This window comes from Osmerus eperlanus, chromosome 25 (assembly GCF_963692335.1).
Source record: "Osmerus eperlanus chromosome 25, fOsmEpe2.1, whole genome shotgun sequence".
In the NCBI taxonomy this organism is placed as follows: domain Eukaryota; kingdom Metazoa; phylum Chordata; class Actinopteri; order Osmeriformes; family Osmeridae; genus Osmerus; species Osmerus eperlanus.
Genome location: NC_085042.1, coordinates 7,390,655 through 7,415,195, shown reverse-complemented (window position 1 = coordinate 7,415,195; position 24,541 = coordinate 7,390,655). Strand labels below are relative to the sequence as shown.

Sequence of the window (24,541 nt, the reverse complement as noted above, 5' to 3'; positions counted from 1 at the left end):
CAGAGCCCCGCTTCTGTCCTCACAGTAGAATGGCCGTGAAGAGGCTAATGAGATGTGTGTGATGGTGAGGGTGCTAACCTGTAGTGGACACGTTGACTGAGTCACTGGGCTCGCTCAGCAGTTTGTTGCTGCGCGACATCAGTCTCAAGTCATAGTTGGAATCCTGAGGAAGGAGAGCAGAACGGGTTCAACCCTCAAACCGACAGAACTTAAACAAAACGGGACCTAGGAACCAAAACTTTCCATCCGCGCTATCCTGACTCACCCGGAGGAGCCCCTGAACCAGAAGCTGAGTCTGGTTGGCGCCCAGCGCGTCGTTGATGATGACCCACTGGGCCCGGTCCCTCCTGGCCTGGAGGAGGTACCCAGTCAGGGGGGAGGAGGGGGCCTCAGGGGGGGCCCACAGCAGCAGCACTCCCTGGGCTGTTCTGTTGGCTGACAGGATCTCTGGAGGCTCCAGATATGGGGGGGTGGTCACCTCGGTGGGGGGTTCTGTGGGGAGAACTGTGGAGACGGACGGTAGGCTGGGATTAGACCTACAGGTAAACTGTACAATAGATGTGTACAGTTGGCCGACACTTAGGCTGTACACATATCCAATACAGGGCTATGAGGGAGCAATAAGATTAGACAGACAGTTTCTATGGAGATAGGTGGGTGTGTTGATGCTGGTACTGACCCTGGGTCCGGACGCTGACGATCTCACTGAAGGGCCCGGAGCCCAGCTTGTTCTGGGGGAGCACGCTGAACTGGTAGCCGGTCCCCGAAAGCAGGCCCGTCACCAGGAGGTAGGTCTTGGATGTGGGCACGGGCAGAGACGACCACTCGTGCTTCCCTCTGGAGGCCTGCTTCACCCTGGAGGGGAGACCGAAGGAGTCAGACAGAGCCCCGGGGTTCGTGATACGACAGTCGGCGACCCATCCCAGCCTGACGTGCGACGGTGAGAACCGGATGAGATACTAACCAGACGGTGAACTTCTGTGTGTATCCCCCATCAAACCCAGGCTCCCAGGACACATTGGCCTGGTTCAGCCCTGTGCTGACAGACACCGAGGCCGCAGTGTGAGGACTGGTGCCTGCAGGGAAGAAGAAGACATGGAGGACTGTCAGCCGATCCTCTAAACCACTAGTTGAGGATACCGTGTACAAACACTGCCTAGCCAGGCTAGCCAAAACTAGCCTGAAGTCTTCATGACCAGACTGGGATGCTTACCCAGCACCATGATGACGGTGCTTGCGCTGACCGTGGCTACGCGGTTGGTGGCGTAGCACGCCCAGGCCCCCTGGTGGTCCTTGCTGAGGGGCTGGAGCAGGAGAGAGCCGTTGGCCAGCACCGTGAAGGCGGAGCGGGGGAACGGCCCGATCTGGGGGACGAGGGAGGAGAGAGTGGGTGTGTGGGTGAGTGAGTGAGTGAGTGAGTGAGCGGGTGAGTTGGTGATTGTGTGAATGAATAAGTGGATGGGTGAGTGAATGAGTGAAAACAGACAGGTACAGACTGATGTATATATACGTTGGTGTATATGGATGTGTATATGGATGTGTCTATTGAGGTGTCTATGGAGGTGTATATGGAGGTGTATGCAGTATGTTTAGATGTGTGTATTTATAGCGGATGTCCCCACCTTGCTCCATGTGATGTTGGGGGCGGGGTCTCCGTTGGCCTCGCAGGGCACGACCAGCTCTCGGCCCACCTCTTGGAGGTACTCATCACGGGGGGGCACCCGGAACGAGGGCGGGTCCTGCAGGGACAGGGAAGTGTGTCAGCTAGTTAGGTGACGGCAGAACCAGGGAGTACGACCCAGGTCGAATACATCAAGGCTGAGACGATGACGTCATCAAAACGCGGATGTTTGCGTTTCATAGGACCAATCAACGTGCCTTATCATTCATATATTGAAGACGTAAAACCAGGAAGTAGAACCAGGAAGTAGAAGCAGGAAGCAGTCCTGAGCTGTAGTCCTACCTTCAGCAGCACGTTGGTGGGGCCTGACTGACCCATGGTGCCGTAGCTGTTGTAGGCCGTGCAGGTGTACATCCCTACAGCGTCGTCATTGGCTGTCGCTATAAACACCGAGCCCTCGTTGTTCACCATCCAGCCAGGAAACTGAGGAGAGACCAATCAGGAGACAGCTCAGCGATAGCCCGCCTCCTGGTGATGGGACTGGTGTGTCCTCTCAGAGATAACACTTACGTTGTCAAGGTCCAGCAGGTTTCCGTCTTTGGTCCAGTTGACGTAGATGGCGGGGGGGTCGGCCTGGACGGGGCAGGCGATGACTCCCTCCATGCCTGCAGGGAGGTAGGTCTCTCTTTGCATCCTCCCCACCCTGGCTGGGTCTAACACGGACACGAGGGTAACAGAGGGCGTCACTACCCAGCTCACTAAAACCAACAGACGTCACTGCTGAGAGGCACGAGGAAGTGTTGCCATGGTGAATCTTACGTTTTACTTTCAGCCGGGCGGATGCGGAGGGCGGAGTCAGAATGCCATTGGTCGGAACGCACGTGTAATTCCCAGCGTCCTCTGGTACGAGATTTGGAATGAGGAGAGTGCCATCTACTAAGATCTTCACACGTGACTTAAGATGTCTGAGGACGAGAACATCCACACGGAACACATCGTTAGGAATCAGGAATCTCTGGGTAAGTTAGGGTCGAAAAGTAAATGTGTTTACCTAACAAGCGTACATACTGAAGCATAATTAAAGACAGCGAACCTCTCTTAGCTGTGAGAGACACACATTAAGCATGGTAAACAACAGTAGCATATGAAAACCTGACCTTGGTGCTAATTAATCTTTCACTTTATCTTTTATTTATTGCCTCCATCTAAGGATTACATGTGCTCATGCTGCCCTGCCAGTAATTGTCTTACAACCAATCTAATTCCACGGCATTGTAGTACCCATGGCTTTAGCAGATTACCGATGGATGAGGACCAACAAAGACTACCATAAAGAATACATTCCTCTGATGTCATTATGTCTGTGGTGTCGAGCAGCCAGCCTGCAGAAGCTCGGCGTCTGGAGGGGAGGGAAGAAGAGGAACTCTCACTCTATGTGGTAGACGTTCTCCCCGTGTTTCCACCACTCGTACGTGAGGTTGGAGGGGTAGGCGTCGGCCTGGCACTGCAGAAGGGCATCCTGGGACATGTTGAGGGTGGTGTCCTCTGGGGAGATGAGGATGATGGGAGGACCTGGTTTTACACACAAAGGAGAGGATTGTGGGTAACGCAGAGGATTGTGGGTAAAACAGAGGACTAAACCATACGACGGATATCAGAAGTACAGTCATGTCTATAGTATAACATGATTCCCTAAGGACAGCAAATATGCATGTCATTGTTACGCCCCTAGATGGCAGTGTAACCAATAGGAAAAGCTGGATCAAACGTCTCCAGTCCAGTCTGCAGTGATAGAATAAGTGATCTTTAAGCTCCTGAGAAGGACAAAGCGTGATGAACAATCCCCAGTAGCCAGCTCCGTTGCCGGGAGACGTATGCTCTGTCTGCGGTTCTCTACTACAAGGTTACTCCTGGTGAGCTCATGCTACGGCACGTCAAATCTCTCCAGTATTTGAAGTCAAAACGGTTTGACGGCACAGCTAAAGAATCTTCCGGTGAGCCGGGACGGTGAGTTGAGCTGACATGCAGCCCTCTCACTGACCTTTGACCTGCAGCTGCGTGACATGGGTGATGTTCCCCTCCGTGTTGGACACGTGGCACATGTATGTTCCTGATGTCTCTCTGCTGGCCGTGGCCACAGACAAGGTGCCATTGAGCACCTGGGTGAGGGGGGGGAGAAAGAGTGGGGGGAAGGAGAATATATGAGTCATGCTAGTTTCACACAGTAAGGACCTTACCGACGAGAGAGAGAGAGGTAGGGAGAGAGAGAGGGAGAGAGAGAGAGGTAGGGGGAGAGAGAGGGAGAGAGAGAGAGGGAGAGAGAGAGGGACATCAGAACTACTTCTGACCCATACCTTAATCTTGGCATGTTTCACAATGGGGGTCTTGTCTTTGTGCCAGACGACGATTGGACGAGGGTTCCCGTGGGCCCCGCAGCTGAGAGTCACAGAGTCCCCCTGCAGAACCTCCACGAACGTGGGAGGAGTCTGAATAAACACGGGCGGGGCTGGAGGAGAGGAGAGACGGCGGCATGTGAAGCGTGGATGGATCAGAGTAAACACACATTACAGTGTTCCAGCACCGCACCACAACACTGTCATTAAGGTACACACTAGCGCCTAGGTTTCTGACCAGGACACATCTGAAGTCTACACACTGCCCAGAGCCTTCACAGGTATTTGTGAAAAGGTGTATTTAACTGAATACAGGCTTTCGTGAAACCCTACCCTTTCTTGCCATCACAAAAATGTGTTTCAGGTTATTCATTCCTTTTGATTAAAGACTGAGGGAATTTTTCTAGAACCAGATGCCAACCAAGTAGTGATTTTACCCAGGCCACTCCATATTCAGACCCAATCCCTGCTAACTACCACTATTCAACCACAGGATAGCATGCAACGTGATCAGTGTGTGAGGATCTGTGTGTGTGTGTGTGTGTACAGTATGTGTGAGCGAGTCTGCGCTGTCGTTTGAGTGCGTGCATGTATGTGCTTTTGTGCGACTGTATGTGTGTGTGTGTGTGTGTGTATGTGTGTGTGTGGGCGTGTGCTTTTGTGTGTGTGTGTGTGTGTATGTGTGTGTGTGGGCGTGTGCTTTTGTGTGTGTGGGCGTGTGTGTGGGCGTGTGCTTTTGTGTGTGTGTGGGCGTGTGTTTGTGAGTGTGCTTTTGAGCATGTGTGTGTGTTTTTGCATGTGTATAAGCCTTTGTGTGTGTGTGTGTGTGTGTGTGTGTGCGCGTGTGTTGAGGGACGGAGCCTTGCAGAGCCGCTCCCCTGTGGCTCATAACAGACAATCCAGTGTTGACATCATCTCCCAGCATGCACGGCTTCAGACAAAGACGAGACGTGATGTCTGATTCGAACAGCCTTACGCAATGAAGCCCTGCCGCTCGGCAACAACACTGTCCGCAGGAGAGCACCAGGCAGGGGCCTCCATGTCTCGGGGGCCCCTGTGGACCCACTCTTCACGGAGAACAGTAGCAGCTCTGAGGGGCTCGGAGCCGGCCTTGCGTGCGAGGCCCAGGCGGGTCGCTGCGGTGTCACACCTGTGATGGACAGGAAGGTCCAGGTCCCATTGCGGAGGTCGTCGGCGGTGTGGTCCAGGAGCAGGATGCGACACTCAAACCAGCCCTCGTCCTCCAGGCTCAGCCCCTCCACCAGCAGAGAGGCCCCTCGAGTCAGAGACACACGGCCTGGATGTACACACACAGGAACACACAGGAACACACACATACAACCACACACACACGCACACATACAACCACACACACATACAGAACCTGGGATCAGCACAGAGAGCCAGACCAGCAGAGTCAGCACATGCAGATAGGGAGCTTACCAGGAAGAGGACCCAGGCATTCACTCAAAGCCCACAGTCAGGGCTTTATCATACTGTGCTAGTGCATGACTCTAGTGTGTTCTTAGGGAGATCCACTATGTCGTCAGTGGAACTTCCAGCTAAAACCAGATATTCAAGGTCGGATGACAGTGATTCCAGACAGTGTCAAGTAGCTACTACTTTAAGTTCTTCTGATTCCTCTGGTTCTGCTGGAACGTGGAATGAGAAAAATGACAAACCAGCTATGTAATTTCAAGGAGCAGAGGCCAGAGAGCTTTAGAGTTTGAAGGTCAAACACATAATTCACCTCAGCAGTGATGAGCCTCATTACACGTGAAGAAGTCTTTCTGTTACTGAGGTTGCTGGCTGTGTAAACTAGGAGAAGGAGGTGGAGTGGTAAAATATTTTGGCGCAATGTCAACTCCTTCTACAAAGAGGGACACCTGTTTTTGTTTATTGATGAACAAATGGCAGAGACTAACACAGTAATGGCAGAATACACGTGGTATTAACCCCCCTCCCCCCTACACACACACACAAACACACACACACCCTCCTCTGTCACCTCTCATTCACACCCCCCCCTCTCTCTCCCTCTCTCTCTACTTCTTACAACTCCTCCTTGTGCTTTGAAACTTGATCTCGTGGTTGCCTGGTGACTGCAGCCTGGTTTTCAGGGTGCTGGTGTTACCCTCCCTCCGCCTCTCCCCCCCCTCCCCCTTTTATCCTACGTCTCAAAGAAGTCTTTTTTTCCGGGGATTTAACTGATGAGGATGTGCACAAGGCTGCTCCTAGCAAAACAGAGCCAGACGGTAAACAGAACAGACCACAGGAAGCGAGATGGACCCGGGAGGTCCATCATCTCATGGCAATGCTGTGTAGACTTCTCTCGACATAAAACAAGGTCCATGGAATGGCACTAGAGACCTCTCAGTCTGCCGTTTACCTTGAGAACAACATCACGTGGAGGTGTGGATGAAATGAGTTTCATAATTGCAAACCTTGCATCGGCACACCATTCAAAAAAGTTCAATTTTTTTTTTCTTTAATTACAATCAGATAAAAAATCGGTTCACCATTGTCACCTCCCCTTTTGAATGTTTTCTGTGAAAGCTTACCTCCAGAGGTCCCATGTGTGTTGTACGACAGGAATAAATTATGTAATTGACTCCAACCTTAAAATGATGCAGCCTCAATATCACAGGGCCTTCGCAGCAGAGGGCCATCTGACGAAGAGGGAGGAGGGGAAGAGGGGAGGAGAGGCATGTCTGGGAGGTTGATTGAACTGAATGCACAGTCCTAAGGTTAGCCCACACCACACAGGTTTTTTTTAAAGGGACTACAATAGCTAACAATTAACCCTGCATTCCTGTGTGGTTCTGTTGCTGTGGTTAATAACCAGGTTAGCTTTGCAAGGCTAATGATTGACTGACCTGCTAAAAGGCAGGGCGTGTCTCTACGGGCTCCTGAGTTTGGGTTTCCACACAGCCAGCCTAGCCCTCTGTAGGTCAACACCATCAAAATACCCGGGCAGGGCACTGGGAGAGGAAATGTGTGCAGAGACGATAACAGGTGTGGTAAAGACCTCAGACGTTCGCTGTTATCTCAGAGGGAGGGATCGGCGCAGTGCTGCCCTTTCTCCAGGGGGAGATTTTCTCTCTTTTCTTCCAAACGACCACAAAGGAAAAACCTTTTCACGTGCAGTATCAGCCCTACACGCCCACTCAGCCCTGGGCCATGCGTGCTTTAATATTGAGGGACGCTTTAAGCTCATTAGCGCTTCTAGCACCTCTTAGAATGATTAAGAAGCAAACATAAATCTTGGAATTCCAAGTGGCTGGTTTTGGTGTTTGGACTGGACCGGCGCTCGCTCCCTCGCACGCGGGCAGGCGGGCACGAGGGGGGACGCGGACACGAGGACGTGTTGATTTTCAAAACCCAGAGTGCACGCCTCGCCAACTGGCTCACTGCTGGGGAATTCTTGTTTCGCCATTGAACACTTAACCCTTTCTCTCTCCCTCTCGCCTGTCCATCACCACAAAGAGAAGCCCCCCCCCTCCTCCTCCTCCTCCTCCCCCTTCCCAGCCCTCCTCATTTCCTCAGGTTACCATAGTGACAGGATCAAGGAAACACCGGGACTGGGAGTTTGGATTTGAATTATGTTGCTGTAGAAACCAAAAGGGGGGGAAACCCTGACAGGGGAGACTCCGTCGCAGGGGGGGGGGGGGGGGGGGGGGGGGGGTGGGACCGTCACTGGGATTTGAAAAATTACATGTGGAGGGGAAAAAAAAGAAAAAAAGAGTGTTTTGATTTGAATAGTGGGCAAATGGCTTGTAACAGTGAGCGCCGGAGGGGGAGAAAGAGGGGGATGGAAGAGAATGAGAAGAGACTGTTTTCATTTGAATCTTGGAGCTGCCAGGGAGGCAAATGCAGTGAATCAAATTATTACATTTCTTGTGCTGAATTAAGACATTTTAGGATAATAAAAATAAATGGACCTGTCCTGATATCTTTTGTTACATGGAAAAAGCCAATATTTAATTTAAATTCAATTTAAAAGCCAATATAAAAAGCACATATTATGAACAGTGGGATTTTCCCCTCCAAAGTGCAAATATAGAGCAATGAACCTCTACCTATGGTTTTATTCTTTTACCGGTTGTAAAACAAACCATTGCTGCATTCCATAAGGAATTCAATGAGAGGTTACGGAGAGGTTAGAGAGAGCATTTGAATCTGTAATCCTCCTCCAACCACCAATGGGACAAGAGACCTTAGTGACCTCCAGGAACCTGCAGCACCAGACACATTCATCACTCTCTCCCGGCCTGCGTTAGGCTGCGCCCCCCGCCCCCGCCCCCCCCCCCCCCCCCTGCTCCCCCCAGAGGCTGCCGAGAGACGCAAACAATACCTCCGCTCCCCCCCTCCCCCCCCCCCCCCCCCCCACAAGACCCCCTCCTCTGTGTTTCTGCACCCTCAGATCACATGACGCCAGGCCACCTCCGTCAGAGCGGCCGGTCTGACAGGTCTGACTGCTGCTCAGTGAACAGAGCAGAACGGCAACAAGGATCTGGAGGAGCTGGTGACCCTCTCCCTCGCTCTGTTTATTCTCTCTCTTCTCTCTCTCTTCTCTCTCTCTGTTAATTCTCTCTCTCTTCTCTCTCTCTCTCTGTGTCTCTGTCTCTGTCTCTTTATTTTCTCTCTCCTCTCTCTCTTCTCTCTCTCTCTCTCTCTCTCTCTCTCTTCTCCGTCTCTCTCTCCTCTGCCTCTCTTCTCTCTCTCCTCTGTCTCTCTCTCTTCTCTGTCTCTCTCTCTTCTCTGTCTCTCTCTCTTCTCTGTCTCTCTCTTCTCTGTCTCTCTCTTCTCTGTCTCTCTCTTCTGTCTCTCTCTTCTCTGTCTCTCTCTTCTCTGTCTCTTCTCTCTGTCTCTCTCTCTGTCTCTCTCTCCACCCTGAGTCAGGCTCTCACACAGTGGGTGGCAGGTTCAGAATCACCCGGGCTCTCTCCCAGACTCCTGCCCATGCCAGGAAGCCAGCCTTGTGATTTCTGTACCCTGGCAACAGCTTTTTATGTAACCATGGCCTAGGGTGGTAATAAGCCAGAAGGTGGTCTGTGGTGTATTCAGTTCTTCAAACTATGAAATCATCCCTAGCCTGCCTGGTCAGCGTAAACTCTCCAATATGAGTCTCTACATCATATTCACGCTACGCACACAAGCTGAGCGACACATTGTGTATGAATACTCCAAACTTCCGGGTGGATTCAGCGGCCGTGTGTGGCTATATTGCTCATGGTGTTTGTTTAGCTCGTTCTGTGTTTTCTGGAGCCTCTTGGAGTTAAATCTGCAGAATAAAGCTCCATTGTTCGGAGGGAAACGGCGTGGTCGTGTGAGTACTGCAGCGACCATTCCCACTGATATCCACGTCCATGAGCCCGGGATCTGCGGAACACACACGCTACAACAGCACCGGGTCCTATGGAGGAGGACGGATGCTTCTGGAACGAGAGGCCTCTGCTTTGTTTTTCTTTGTCTGTCCGTATGTATTTAGGAAGGGGGGGAGTAGGGGGGGGGGGGGGGTGCACTGTGGGATGTGTTTTGATTTGAATACAATCATAATTCTGATGCCGTCCGCCAGACCCTAACAGCCCCCTTCCCCCCTCCCCTTCCTCTAACCCCGAACGTCTCTCTTCAAGCCTCCTGTGCCTTCATCAGTTTAACCCTGTTGTGAATAGCTCTTTGTCAAGGGATGGATTATAGTTAACTTGGTCGTTTGCACAAAGCATGCCCTGATAATTGTTCGTAAAAACGTTATCATTCACCTGAAAGGACCAGGGTCTGATGGAACAGCAGGAAACGACTTGACTGGTGTTCCACATGAGACTTCCTCATTAGATCTTCTGCATTCTGAACATGATCAGGCGGTCAATTATTGACGGTGACATGTCAGGTGCTGCACTTTCTCACTCAACCGGAACATTCCTCCAAATATGATCCTCGCAGCTTTGAAACTCAACATTCAAGTGTGTGTTAGGTTAGAACCCTTCCTCCCCCAGCCTAACTAGGGGCTATGAGAAAACTTAGACGAAAAGCATACAACACAATACTATAATACTCCGGCTGATCCCTCCTCTCCACTCCCCCAACTTTGATTCTGTCCTCCGGGACACACCTAGATGGTGAGACCAAGTAACAGACTCTTTGTTCTACCCGAGTACCACGGAGCAGGTGAACATGAGATGCACAGTCCGGCAACACATTCTTCTCTCGCTGTGTCACTGTTTGGCAAGCGCCCATCTAGTCCAGTTTTAGCAGAAAAACTGGTTGTTGGGTTATACCAGGCACCAGATACCTCTCTTTGAGCTGGTTTCAGCCTGAACTAATGCTCCAGTGTGTGGTGTTGTGTGCGTGGGTATGTATGGGAAAGTGTGTGTGTATGTGTGTGGTGTGTGCTGCATATGTGTGAGTGTGTGTGTGTGTGTGTGCTGCATACGTGTGTATGTGTGAGTGTGTGTGTGAGTGTGCTGCATACGTGTGTATGTGTGTGTGTGTGTGTGAGTGTGCTGCATACATGTGTATGTGTGTGTGTGTGATAGTAAAACAAGGCCACAGCTCCCCAGGGTCCAGGGCTCCTACTGAGCGTGTGATGGGAGCCTGCTGTGCCCGGGCCGGGCTCGGAGCTCTGTAGATCCAGGCCCAGGAGGGTGTCCCCTCCACACCGTCCATGCTCATTTACCTCAGAACACAGGCCATTTTTTGATCTGGCCTTTCTGGAGTAAGTGGCCCTGACAGCGCAACCAGCGAAAGAATCACGGCGACTTGAACACAGTGGCGCGGCTTAAACAAACCTCCGCAGCCAGAAGGTTAAACGTATCAGTCTGGATTCTGAATCTATTAACCTTGTTCTCCTTCTAGCCGGGTGATTGGTGGTCACAGGCCAGGGAAAGGAGGCAGACAGGAAAAGGGTGACAGGCACATCCTTCTAGAAGGATCCTGATTCTGAATTCTTTCAGATTAGAGATGTCTCTTCTCTGGCTGCAGGACCTGAAGGGGTTTTAACCGACAAGCAGAACTCTGTGACACAGACAGCCCTCTTCAAGCACTCACTGTAATCTGCCATACACCTGATAACTTATCTCGATGATTGAAGGTTAAATGTCTTTATTGTGTGTTCATCCGAGATAACTCTTCCACTGTCTCTTTTACGTGGCAGTCTAAACATGGCATATGGCGTCAGCTAGACATAAAACACTCAGCTAGAGACGGAGAAATCTCTTAAACTTCCATAATGAGGTCGAAACAGTCGTTATTGCCGCACCATCCGGCTTGTCTTTCTCATTTGTCACAAAACACAGACAACTAACAGACGAAGCTCAGGAAATGGCTGCTTGGAACTGTCTTGTGGTGTGGGGGGTTTGCCTAAACCGCAAATCCCCCACACACTTTAATTTGAGAGTAGAATACATGATACGTTCAGCACGGATACTCCTCACATGCCGCCATCTGCCTCCGGAGAGTGGTGAGGATCTGAGGCAGACTGGAGTAACACTGACACCAGAGAGAGAGAGAGACAGTTAGAGAGAAAGAGAAAAGAAGAGAGACAGAGAGAGAGACAGAGAGAGAGACAGAGTGAGAGAGAGAAAGACAGAGAGAGAGACAGAGTGAGAGAGAGAGACAGAGTGAGAGACAGAGTCAGAGAGAGAAAGACAGAGAGAGACATAGAGAGAGACAGTCAGAGAGAGAAAGACTGAGAGAGAGACAGAGTGAGAGAGAGAGACAGAGTGAGAGACAGAGTCAGAGAGAGAAAGACAGAGAGAGACAGAGAGAGAGACAGTCAGAGAGAGAAAGACAGAGAGACAGAGACAGAGAGAGCGAGAGACAGTATAAAGTTAAAAGACAGCATCCAGTCAGCTGACTAACTGCATCAGCTCCTCTGGATGTGTCCTGGAGTTGTTTACCTCCCATCCTCCCCCCAGAGTGACTGCTGGCCCCACGCTTGTTGAAACAAATGAGTGGCCTTAGACAATGCCCGCGTTAACGGCTAATGACAGGAGGGGTTAGGGATAACAGACGGCCCTGGGACATGGGTCCAGAACCCCAGCCTGGACAGACAGGGACTGGGCTGGCATCAGGGGCTATCTGATCCTTACACTGGCTCCTGAATGCATCCATTGAAAGTGAAAACAGACTATAGGTGGGCTTTAAAGGTCCCTCACAAGGTTCACTGGCCTATGTGAGAGAGTTTGGGATTTTGGAGGAAGAGGAAGGGGTGGGAGTGATCGCCTTCTTTGTCTTTTGTTCTCCGGCAGACAATGACTGGATTATGGTATTCTAACAAGGAAACTCTGGTACCCTATGCTTGAACCATTCTCCTTGAAGCAAAACAAGCTCTTCTTAGTGGGTCAGCCTTCTCAACACCAATAAAAAACTGTCATCAGGCCACCCGCCCCCACCCTGCCCAAGCTTCACTCAATTTAACCCCATTCCCTGTAATCCAGACCCCCCCCCCCTCCCCATCTCCCCCTCCTCTCACGCACACACACAGCCCGTCTGTCAGCCGCCCCGCCCCCCCCCCCCCCCTCCCCCGTTCCTGCAGCCAGCAAAATCCATCCGTTTCCCCCGCCCCAGTTCTCCCACACCCCCTCAGTGATAACACAGCCGTCGCCACACACAGACACAATAATTACAGGGTTCACATTGTTTCCGTGGATTACCTATGTGGGGTAGTCTCTCCACTCAAGCCCCCTAGCATTCATAAATCTCAGGGTAGCAAACCCCAGTCCCTCCCCAACTTCAATCCCAACTTCGACCCGCCCCCAAATCCATCCACACAGCTGTACTTCAGAAGCATTCCCAGCCAGCCACTTCTGAAGGGGAAAGAAAAGTTCAAAGGAAGATCATTGAACGTTTCTTCGACGCAGAGCAACCTTTATATAAGAAATTACTTCAGCTTTATTCAGAGAAAACTGTCTTTTCCAGGTCCTTGTCTTTCCTCCTTTCAGAAAGCTCCACCATTTCATTGGGTTACTGAGGTTAAATTGTCTTTTGTTGCACCCCTCTGCCCGCTACTGTTAAAACTACCGAGGAATGCAATTAGACACGGCACTGGGGCTTTTGTGAGCTGGCAAATGGCCACCAATAAACCAGAGAGACAAAAGGCTCAATCACAAACGGTTTTGAAACGCCGACTCAAAAAAAGGTTGAAACGTGCGGTTGGCTGATGTCCACAAAACAGCGCTTTACATTCCACTGAACCGTGGCGAAGACGGTGATATCTGCTGCACGTCTCACTCACCCTTGTAGTTGGGATGGACCCGCGGAGCGTAGACGCCAAACTTGATGAGGATGGGGACGTTGTATCCGAGCCGTACCCACTCCACAACGTGCAGGGGGAACAGGTTGGGGGTGGTGGCCCTGCCAGAAGGAGGGGTGAGGCTGCAGGCCAGTTCTGCAGAGCCCCCCACCCTGGCACGCACCAACGCCTCCACACCCTGCGATGTACCTGGGGAGCACACCAAATTCAATATCCCATCCGGGGGCAAATCAGGTTGTGGGGTTGGGGGTGGGCGGAGGAATTGGGTCGTGACACACACACAACTAACTCAATATTCTTAAATAGAGGAAGGGCGTGGGCGCAGAAAACTGCGTTTACTGTGGAATGTTTATTGCTTGGACGGTGAGTCTGGTCAAACACTGTGGTCACTTGTCAACATAAATCAGTTTCACGTTGGTCTTTAAAAGTCTGTGAAATATGTGTTCCACGGAGGCTTGATTCACACAGGGCTGCTCAAGGGCCAGGCGAAGTCCACTGGAAGATTGGGTTACCAACTACCAGTGAACCCTGAGTGGAATGGACTCTTTTCTAGGTGGGGGTACCGACCATAAAACTGTTTCTCAGTAGGTTTTTACAGTGGAGGGAAGAAGAGAAGGGGGGGAGAGGAGAGACCAGCTGGAAAGACAGAAATGAACACAGCCAAACAAAGAAAAGAGAAAAATTGAATTGGTCGGGTGAACGTTGGAGCCTGTATGAACTCCCTGGTGTCCTCCTCGGTTACGGCAGACACACAGAGGCCATGTAGAACAACGATACTCCATTTGGTGACACAAACGCCTATCCTGTGGACATGCTCCAATACTATTAGTGACACCTGGAAGCAGAGCCTTTGCCTCAGTGTGTGTCTCAGTGTGTGCCTCAGTGTGTGCCTCAGTGTGTGCCTCAGTGTGTGTCTCAGTGTGTGCCTCAGTGTGTGCCTCAGTGTGTGCCTCAGTGTGTGCCTCAGTGTGTGTCTCAGTGTGTGCCTCAGTGTGTGCCTCAGTGTGTGTCTCAGTGTGTGCCTCAGTGTGTCTCAGTGTGTGCCTCAGTGTGTGCCTCAGTGTGTGCCTCAGTGTGTGTCTCAGTGTGTCTCAGTGTGTGCCAGTGTTAGCTCTGCACCTCGTCTGGCTGGGTGATTAAGCTTTAATCTTGATGGGGAACACTCTCTGATGCAGGCCAGAAGCCCGCCCGCCCTCCCTCCTTCCCTACTCACCCCCGCCCTCTCCAGCCACCCACCACCCCCTGGGGTTCACACATGGCCTGCCGACCACCAAACTCCCCTCCCCCCCAGAAGCGTGCCTGGGGATGGGGCCTGCATAAATCCCAGACTGATCTAAATCCACACCCTTTTATTTTGTTGCTGGATTTCCCCCCATTCGCCTATATCCTCACACCCCCTCTGGTCCCCTCGGCCCCCCCCTCTCCACTTTCCCAGAATAAGCTGAGGGAGACAGTGACAGATGCTTTTCACTGTATGTATCAAAGACTGAGCTGGGAGTTCTTCTGTTAACCGTGACCCGGCTACATTAAACGATAACAACACGTGAGCAGACAGGAAAGCATTTCAAACAGGGAATGGATCATTCCTGGAATCGGGAATCAAGAGAGATTTCCTGTGGGAGAGGGTCAGAGGTCAGACTTACGTAGCAGACAGAGGGCGACAGCCGTGGTGACACCCAGAAGCCACAGTCTGTCCAGTCCCATGGCCACTCCTCACACACCGTCACACACCGTCACACATCCCCCAACCTGCAACAAGACAACACGCGCTTAATCCCACAGTCCCAAACTGCGACACAACGACACACACTTCTCATCAGGGGGTTGAAGCTCAGCGGTGGAGTGTTTGATTGCAGGTCAAGAGGACCCAGGTGCAAAACCTGCCCTTTACTCTAAGCCACTTTGGATACAGGCCTCTGCTAAATGAATACAAAATGTATATTATTACCACAGTCCCAACCTGCAACACAACAACACATTAGTCATCTCCCAACACAGTCGTCCTGGTTGCATCAGGGCATACTACTCCCATCCCTGCCCAGACAAAACTAATCCCTGAAGTTACAGTAACGTTCATCATAGTATTTCGTAATCACTTCATCACACTGAATGTCATCTAAATGACTGTATTACATTAAATCTTGCTGTACAAAAAAATTGCATGTGTAGTCTATGTTTGGGATTAGTGTAAGAGATAACTTTGACATCTGGACAGTACAGTATCCTCTTCTGGACATCAGGTTTAGTGTGTGTGTGCGTGTGTGTTCTCTCCACATGCATGTGCGTGTGTGTAAGTGTGCGCCTGTGCGTGATCATACAAGACAGACCTGTGGTTGTCCTTGTCACTCATTCTTTTGAGATTATCCAGCCGGCTGTTATTGGCCCAGCTGGAAGAGGACCTCGTCTCAGCATAAATAAGCCAACAGCCCTGGACAGGTCACCCACGGAGGAGAGATACAGTGAGCAAGAGTACAGACATCTCTCCATCTCCACCACCTCTCTGCTAATCTCTCTCTCCGTGCTTCCATTTACTAAACAAAATGGACTGCTCAGAACATTTCCTCACGTTGAACAATACAGATTATTATACTGACACCCGTAAACTCATATCCATGCAGTTTTGTTGTTGTATTATTCCATGCACCTAACTAACACCCTCTCCAGTGAAAGTTAGTTAAAAGTGTAATTGAGTCTATAGTCCTGAAGCATCCACTTTGAGAACAACTTTAGACACATCAGGAGATCTCACAGTGGTGAAACTGAAGGTAGTCACTGTAGGCTATTAGCTATCCCCCACTGATTAAAACAAGATGGAACCATTAGTATGACTGCACACTTCACTCACTCGCTCACTCACTACATTAAACGCTGTCAGGGTATTACTTCAAGTTAATCACACCTTTAATACGCCGTCTATTTTTAGATCGCTACAGCGTGTGGGCGACCGCGATTAGCGGAGGTTGACGTTCTTCTGCATTGTCCCGAGTGGACTCCGACCACGTGTTGAGTAATTAGGTTTCCCAGCAGTAAGCAGACTTTGAAACAAAAACAGTCCCTGAATAGAACAGGCCAGGAATATTGTTCTCAACTGGCTGCACTTGACCGACAGAGCATGGAGACTCGGAGGGCATTAGGATCTTTCATTGTTGATGCCGAGCAAGCAACTGATACTGTCATCACAGCACCAACAACTGGATTTTTAAAAACTAAGATCCGTTGTTACAGTCAAGGACTGTGGCAAAGTTTCTTTTGGGATGACCCCCCCCCCCCTCTCTCTCATTTTCTGATTTATGTTCTCTCAGTTATGTCCATCATTATCTCTACAGAGGACCAAAGACGGAACATAATTAGAATGGCCTTCATCATGCTCTGGAAGTGGTCAGCCTCAATCTTGACCCCCAATCAGCTGACTGAAAGACAGTGAGCAGTACCCTCTGGAACAACCCCTTTTCATTTCTCGGATTTACACAGCTACCATCCTGAACACCAATTAAACTTCTGACAACGCAAAGATACAGCATTGTACTATGTGTAGCCTGTCAAGTGAACATTCTGAGTTAGGTAGTTGTAGAACATTCAGAGTTAGTTCTAGGCTTTAGGGCATGAGGAAATCACTCAAGGTATTTCCCCATCGGGCCTGGAGGTGGGGGGGGGGGTGGGGTGGGTGGAGAAAACGTGGCCTGGGGGACAAACGCTCACAGGGGCGTGTTTAGACCAGCCACAGTGGAAGCCTGGAGGGGTCAAAGTTCAGGTGGAGGAGGAAACGGGACAGAAATCACCACTGATATATACCGCTTCTGGGGGATTTCTCTCCACAATAGACCAGACATCCTCTTTCATCTACAGGAGTGCAGGCGTCTGGAGGTCATCTCGTTTCGAAGACAAGCCGTGTCAAAGATCCGTGGGGTGAGCTGAGGTCTTCAAACACCAGATACCGCACATAGCAACCAACTCACATCAATACTGTCGACAGCTCTGAATCCCGTTGTGGTGTCTTTTTGTCTCGAGAGGGAAAATCCTGTCACTTTGACAGTTCCATCTTAAGTGGGACTGCTGGCCGACTGCTGGCCGACTGCTGGGAGAGCTGCTGGTCGATGCCGAACAGTCGAGCCCAGGGTACAATGTGAGGTGAGGAGAGGTACTGAGGTACTATCTGTACTGATCTCCTCAGGAGGGCATCTGAGTGAAGGAGGCAGCAGTCTTCCTGTCTTGTGTAAGTCACACGCGACCACAAAGAGAACCATTAGCGGTGACAGTGACACGTACATAAAGACTGTCAAAGAGGCAAATTCACAAAGAACCATGAGTCATAACTGCGGATCCAACCGGAACATCCTCAACAGCACTCCACTGCGTCATGTACGCACAGGCTTTTGACCTTGTTACGGCTATTCTGCATCTTTTACTAAACGTAATTGACACAAATTGACTTGGACCTAGGCTTGCTCTGCCTTCTGGCCTGGACACTTGTGAAGTGTAATCCTGCACTCCCCTGATCCCAATGCTAATAGTTTAATTGAACTTGAAATTAAAGTGAAGGGATCCAAAGGGCAGTGTCTGCTGTTGTTGCAGTGTATGTTGGATGGTGTGTTCACATTGGTGGTGCACCACTGCTGGTCCTAGCTGACCGAGACAGGGACCCGAGCATGGTGCATTTGTGCACCAAGTCACAAAACATGTCACCCTTTTCATTAAAACACTCGTATTACTAACATGCTGGACATGACACATCTGTGATGTGTTATAAGATAAAACATAAGTTCCATCTGTGATATAGGCTGTTAATGATAACATACGACACAGCGGTGGTGAGGCTAAAGTAAAAATGTCCATGGACCCTGGACCTCTACGATGACATTACAAATATGGCCAGGTTTGTTTATCTGAGCGTGGCTGGGCGTGCCATCCCTTCATCCTGAAGCCACGGGCTGAGTGGCTTCACACCCACAGCCGAGAGCGAAGGGTGGGAGCGGTAAGTATCATAATCCCACAGCGGTAAACCCACCACCTGGAGAACCAGGGTCAGAACCAGGATCAGAACCAGGGTCAGAACCAGAACCAGGGTCAGGACGTAGGTCACAGCGGAAACACACATTGTGTCAGCGGGCACTAACATGCTTCTGATTTGGTGCATCTGGAAAATAAAGAGCCAAAAAGACCAATCTTCTGTTTATTCTCACAGATTTACATCTAATGCACCTCAAGAATGAATACAGTTTAAGGAGATTGCACATGAATAGTATTGTCCTTGTGAGTATGTGCGTGTGTATCTTGATCCTGTGCTAGTTCAGCAGGACCAGCGCTGATGGCGGTAACACAGATAGGCCTGTTAAGTAGCAGTATTACTTTCTTAGTAATCCTGGTTAATCCTGCCAGGGGGCATAGCCTCAGAGCAGGTCGGCGGCAGGTAGGACTGGCGCCTGGCGGGATACCACAGGTGCACAGAGGAAACACAGCTAGACTAACGCTGACAGGCTAAACAACCCAAACAATAATCAATTCCAGGAACACATCTCAGGTACAGGTTTCTCCAACAACCAACCCTCATGAATAATTCCAAAGGCGTGACATGTATTCATAGGGGAACAGAGAGGAGGATGTTGAAGGGTAATTCTGAAAAGTCAAACAAAGGTTATCTGTGAGTAGACAGACTGCCCTGACCTCTGCGGTGCTCAAACCAATTAAGGCCATGAGGGGCGTAGGTTTGTTTTCAAATGAGGGTGGGCCAGCTTTTTGGATGCAACCATCGAATATAATTTTCTTGATAAAAGTGTGCGTTTGGGGGGACAGGACGGGACATATTTGCCATTTTCAAAACGGTCTCACCCATGTATGACGAAACCTACGGCTCTGGGTGCATCTCTGATGGACTAGCATCTTCCTGTAACGTTGTGAATGCTTTGCTCCTCTCTGTGACCTTCGGCACTGTCCAGCTTCTACTTCTGGATCACCTGACAAAGCTGCTTAAAGACACCACTCTGCTCTGTTCTGCTCTGACAGGAATACACAGCTCCTGTAGCTGAACCTGACTTAACACCAGGCTCGGCTCCACAACGCATCGGATAGGCGGGCATCTGGTTTCCACAAGGGGGCATTTGTATATAGCTCTCTGATAGAAACTCTTATAGCTCTATCTTCCATTTGAGGGGGCATTGCCTGTAGTCACAGCTCCTTGGTCAAAAGCCTGGGTTTGTGTCTGAAGGCAGGTCACAGGTCAAAAACTTTCGTTCATCTACAGACAGAAAAAATTATATTCAAACTGATGTTCTAAGAGACTCAACAGTTTCTCCCAGTAATGGATCAACTACTACTGCCTAACACTACCAGTAAAACAACTGTCCCTGCGTATTTTGTGGCCAACATTTGGAGGTGTAGTAGCTATGGGTATATCAGTGTGTAATTTCTACCACATACATCCAAGTTTTTCTTTTCTTAAGTAATCTCCTTTGGGTCTTTTCTCCAAAAGCAATAAGCGGGTTTACATGAAATCCTAGCAAGAAACAAAAACTTCAATTATTCATGCTTTCTACCTCTTCTTCTTGTCATTACAGAAAGTGTATGAAAATGTCTGTTTGTGAAAGAACAGTGTCTGATGGATGAACTGAACTCTACAAACGGACTTCGGTCTCGACAGTGAAACCCCTGAATAGGCAACTACCACAATAAGCTTAAAAAGCCTTTCATTCTGTACAACTATGGTGTTGAATAGACTGCGCTTAAACAAAACATTAATTTAATCAGCTTGTTTTTCAGACTTGTACACTGGGATAGTGGCCACCGTTCAAATGTTAACTGGCTCCTGTCATCTTTGATAACAATGACCAGAACGGATGTGTTTTTCATCACTCAAACAATACCTCACACATTGCATGTGTGTATGACGCAAGTTTATGACACACTTTTAAGTTACATATTACACCAGAGTTATTCATGTCATTCATGTTAATATGTCATGACATATTAACAACATTTCAAAGAGATGAAATGTACAGCATGCTTTCTTGCACGCCACATGTCACTGTGTTGGAGACAGATTAGAGATGTGTTTCCTGCGTCCTGATCTATACTGACGACCAGAAGCTTGGCAGATGCTATAATCATTCAGCACTTTTCATTCTCAGTCTCTGTCTATTTTGCTCAATAACATAAACAAAGACTAATACCAGACTGGCCCTTGACTATATGCTATAACTTAAAGTACTGTATCCACATTGAAGAACTAAATGTGCTGTTCTCAACATCAAGTACTGTACCTCATCTCACATTAAACAGCTGCCTCTTTTGTCTGACAAATTCACAATCAAATTGAGAAATAGGATGGGGACCCTGGATGGAAATTGGCCATTTTACATTTGATTGTACAGCACAGAGATTGTAGTACAATTGATTTAATTAATTTATGATTTATTCTCAGAAGGAAATTGACTGAAAGCATGGAATCTTATTTTTTCATCGTCTTTACTAAAAAAACAGCATGCTCCAACTCAACATATTCAGTAAACAAGTGCTGAATACATCAAATCGGTCAATTAAATATTCAACTGTGTGCCTTTTGTCCTTTTTCTAATTTCCGTAGAAATACGAAAATGGGTAAACTAAGGTTACCAAATACAAACAACATGATAATAATACATTTTTTCATCTGTTGTCACATGGCTGTTCAATACTTCATTCTCAAACAGCAGCATTTTACCTTGCTTGAGGCACTTTCTCTTGAGTTGAACACAGTTGAATTAGTCCATGGATAAGCAAGAACCCTTTCTTTTGGATGTCCCTTCGCCGTGTTCACGCCATGCCTTTTCGAAAACGTACGTAAATTAAAATGCAGGTTCTATTCAAAAAGCAGGTGGTTGCATCTTATTCACTGGCTTTAGCGCTACTCGCCTGGAGCGTGTAAAAGCCACCGAACAAACATACGTAAACTCTGTTCAGTTCAACTATATTTATCAATGCGTATAACGTTTTGGATTTCTCATTTAGAATTTGATTGAATCTGAACTGGTTTAATGGAAGGTCGATTTAAAGCCTGTTTAAAGTTCCCACGCGTGAGATCGCTATTGTGTAGGCTACTGTTCAATACGCTTTGTCTAAAGTTTCTCAAAGTAATACAAAATATTTTGGATTAACTGTTCCTGTCCTCAAAACGCGTAAACGTACACGTATGCCTACTCAACTGCTGCTTATTAGAGAGTATGCTATATCCAAATAGGTGATCCCTCGTTTGTAAGGAAAACACTGATGGGGCAGTCTTTCGACAGTCCTACTACAACGTTCCTCGCGGTCCCGTACTCTCCTCCCACCTCCCTCCTACCGCCGCCCAGTTCCCAACAATTCGAGCGCCTCAAACAAAAGCGCATTTTTTTCGTGGGAACTTCTGAGTTATTAAAAGAGAACATCACGGGTATCCCTAAAAAATAAGAAAACCTCCAGAAAAGCAAATGTATCAAAACATTACCACATGTTATAATGGTCATTGTAGTAATAATGCCATTCCCTAAACAAAGAAGTCTGCAGCTATGCAAATAAAAGGGCCTCCATTATCCATAGTTTATTATTGCACTAAGATCACAACCTTTAATTTAGAAGAAAATTTAAATCACAATAATAAACTTCAATCTTATTGTTTCCCATTCAGTCACTCAAATGGAAAAATACGATCACCTACCACATGGTGGCGTAAATTAAACCAAATTAATGACAGTCTATTAGTTGATATCTCAATGCAATTCAGTTTACTTTATTGATCCTGACGGAAATGTAAAAAATACGCTAAATGAAGGCAAAATCTGACAGAGACAACTATTAACATATTTTATTGATAGAAGCATCCGGAATACAATACCAGTTTTGGAATGAAAATAAATTTACATGTTTGTTGTAGCCTAATTTCTAGGGAAGATTTTCCACAGGCATAAAACCCTATGGAGATGAAAGGCTTTATTTTGGAAATTGCAACAGACATTTCTGATTGTATAAATATGTAAGCAAAGTAACCCATTGAATTAACTATGTGCAGACATTGTGCATATGTAATTTTCTTTTTTTGCAATCGAGCCATTAACGTGCAAATGTTATAGCAAGCAAGTTTTTTATTTTATTTTTTAAGAAAGACATTGTACAATGTTTTGGTAGACTTTTGCATAAAGAAATAAACTCCATGGTAGATTACTGAAGTATGAGCTATGACTAGATATATCTCCTAGAATCACATTTATGTCATTGAATTGTAGCAAAAAAACATTTGTCTTTCATTGTGTAGGCCTACTTGTCTTTCCTAGTTGACAGGACAAGTGGCTTTAGGAGTAAGCCATGCTTTCCCAGCACACAGAAACAGTATTTCCACCAGAGGAGTTAATGAAATCAGCAGCTACAGGAGCCTGCGAGGTTCAGTCATCAAAATCTGGAATGTCATCATAAGAATATCCACGGTAACCTTTTGATGCATAGTAGGCTATCCGCAAGTGATAGAACCCAGGAAGGAAAACCAGTATTCCAATTATGATGACTGGCACCGTTCTATCCCTATCCTTCAATACAAAACAAAAACAGGGAAAAAAAAGTTTAGATGTCACAGTCAAAGGAAAGGACAATTCGTGGAGTGAGGGGGGAAGGCTTGAAACTCACCTTGACGTCAAAGTATCCCGCCAGGAGCAGGGCCCCTATGGTTATCAGCAGGGAGCCAATTAAGAAAAGGGCGGTGGCCAATGCAATGGCTTTGTATGGCACTTTAGGTGGACTCTTTTTGAACTGCGGGACACAACACATTGGCAACGTCAACATCTCCATTCCCGTCAACTAAAGACGTAGGCCTAACACTCAAGTTTACTTTTAGAAACAATAGCAAGGTGCTATAAGTGCAAATGGTTAAAAACATGGTCCGAAAGACAACACAGAACATTATTGATTAGCTTAGTAGTTCCAAAGCAATGAATCATCGATTCGAAGTACAAACACGAGGTGCAAAGCAAAGACAAAAATAGTAATAAGCCTGACATACCTGAAGGTCAATATAACCGTCATCATCATTCGGTAATTTAGAATACCTAACTTTACTGCTAGGAATACCGTTAGTTACAATGTTACGGGCAGGCATCTTTAGTCAGAAGTAAAACGTAGGTTGAGACACCTGCAACAATGTCACATCGTTTGTTTGGCTTTATCAATCAATGCTCACTATTTTCGTTTGCTCGCAAATCCAAAAATCATATTAAAAACTATAGCTCTTTGTAATCCTGGACAACGAATAGCTCTGTTGGAAAGTTAAAACTGAACGACAACCTTTCTAACACTTATTCAAAGACTGTTTAAAGCAGATTATCTAGGTAGCGGTGTTCGACTTCCTGCTCTTCTCTTGTTGTGTCTGCGTGAGGTTGGCGTAAATGCGCAATACCCACGTGGGATGCATCACTAAATGGTATTGGTTCACGCGGTTAAAATCCCAACAGAGTGAAACTCCATCAATAGCCAATTCATGTTGTTTTAAAACATCTTATTTATACAATCAAAACCGTCGACTTTGGTCTACTCGTACGAAAATCAAGTAAGCCTATGTCTCTAACATCTGCTGCTGCGGTCCACACCTGAAACTAAATGGCCACAGAGGGGCGCTGTGTCTCTTCACCAACACCACCAAGACTCAACTCAGAGAATCCAAAAATATTTCAGGTAGCCTCTATAGATAATTAATAGTTTATGACACCCGTAATATATCTCTCTTTGGCAGATCACATTATTGTTATTCATTCTACAATGCAAAAACAAAAGCAGTCTCGAAGTCTCTACAAGGATCACGTTCATCATACATAGATAAAAAGATAGACAGAAAGATGGATAGACCGGTACTTTGTTCATCCTCTAGTGAAAATGGTGTCATTACAGCAGTGTAAAAAACCGTTAAAAGCAAGTTAAACTTGCTGATTAAACTGACTTTAACGTTTGACCATATACTGTGACTTTATGAAATATCCTCACTATGCATCTCTGTGCTGTTCAATGTTTCCAACATTGTATGCACCGTGTTTATTATAATTAATTGTATATAAGATTCAATCCATTGTTTACTAGACTTATGATTTTTTTGCTTTTTATGTTTTGTGATCAGAATGTATTTTAATTCCCCTGAGTTGTTTCCATATCCTTTTCCTTCATGAACATTTTGAACTATTTATTTAATCTGCATAATCCCCTCTCATGCTGAATGTAATGTAAAAGAAACTGACGGGGGGAAAAAATCACCATCCCCCTAACAGAGCCGATGTTGTCTGGAACACAGTG

General features: G+C 47.8%; 2 protein-coding genes across 3 annotated transcripts in view; both read right to left on the bottom strand.

Annotated features, from left to right (window-relative positions):
* Positions 1-21,555, bottom strand: part of igsf9b (immunoglobulin superfamily, member 9b) — a 28,628-nt gene extending 7,073 nt beyond the window's left edge. The window contains exons 1-17 of one of the 2 annotated variants that reach the window (XM_062451463.1): positions 21,425-21,555; positions 20,961-21,063; positions 14,911-15,016; positions 13,250-13,456; positions 5,165-5,311; positions 3,976-4,127; positions 3,663-3,780; positions 3,052-3,193; positions 2,441-2,586; positions 2,192-2,334; positions 1,964-2,104; positions 1,623-1,739; positions 1,214-1,364; positions 965-1,076; positions 680-855; positions 266-504; positions 79-163 (exon numbers count right to left, since the gene is read on the bottom strand). In XM_062451463.1, coding sequence (XP_062307447.1) covers positions 79-163; positions 266-504; positions 680-855; positions 965-1,076; positions 1,214-1,364; positions 1,623-1,739; positions 1,964-2,104; positions 2,192-2,334; positions 2,441-2,586; positions 3,052-3,193; positions 3,663-3,780; positions 3,976-4,127; positions 5,165-5,311; positions 13,250-13,456; positions 14,911-14,971 — 2,137 coding nt within the window. In that variant the 5' untranslated portion in view covers positions 14,972-15,016; positions 20,961-21,063; positions 21,425-21,555. Of the gene's footprint in view, positions 1-78; positions 164-265; positions 505-679; positions 856-964; positions 1,077-1,213; positions 1,365-1,622; positions 1,740-1,963; positions 2,105-2,191; positions 2,335-2,440; positions 2,587-3,051; positions 3,194-3,662; positions 3,781-3,975; positions 4,128-5,164; positions 5,312-13,249; positions 13,457-14,910; positions 15,017-20,960 lie in introns of both variants that reach the window. The other variant, XM_062451464.1, reaches the window with a different exon arrangement.
* Positions 21,556-22,064: 509 nt separating this feature from the next.
* Positions 22,065-23,649, bottom strand: tmem230b (transmembrane protein 230b). The gene is made up of 3 exons (XM_062451378.1): positions 23,265-23,649; positions 22,892-23,014; positions 22,065-22,794 (listed from the first exon to the last, which is right to left on the bottom strand). The coding sequence occupies exons 1-3, from the start codon at positions 23,358-23,360 to the stop codon at positions 22,654-22,656; spliced, it is 360 nt and encodes a 119-aa protein (XP_062307362.1). The 5' UTR covers positions 23,361-23,649; the 3' UTR covers positions 22,065-22,653.
* Between the last annotated feature and the right edge of the window lie 892 nt (positions 23,650-24,541).

Coding starts and splice junctions, on each gene's coding strand:
- tmem230b (XM_062451378.1), bottom strand. CDS start 23,360: ATGCCTGCCCGTAACATTGTAACTAACGGTATTCCTAGCAGTAAAGTT. Junction 23,015..23,264: donor ACGGTTATATTGACCTTCAG/GTATGTCAGGCT, acceptor TGTGTCCCGCAG/TTCAAAAAGAGTCCACCTAA. Junction 22,795..22,891: donor CGGGATACTTTGACGTCAAG/GTGAGTTTCAAG, acceptor TTTGTATTGAAG/GATAGGGATAGAACGGTGCC.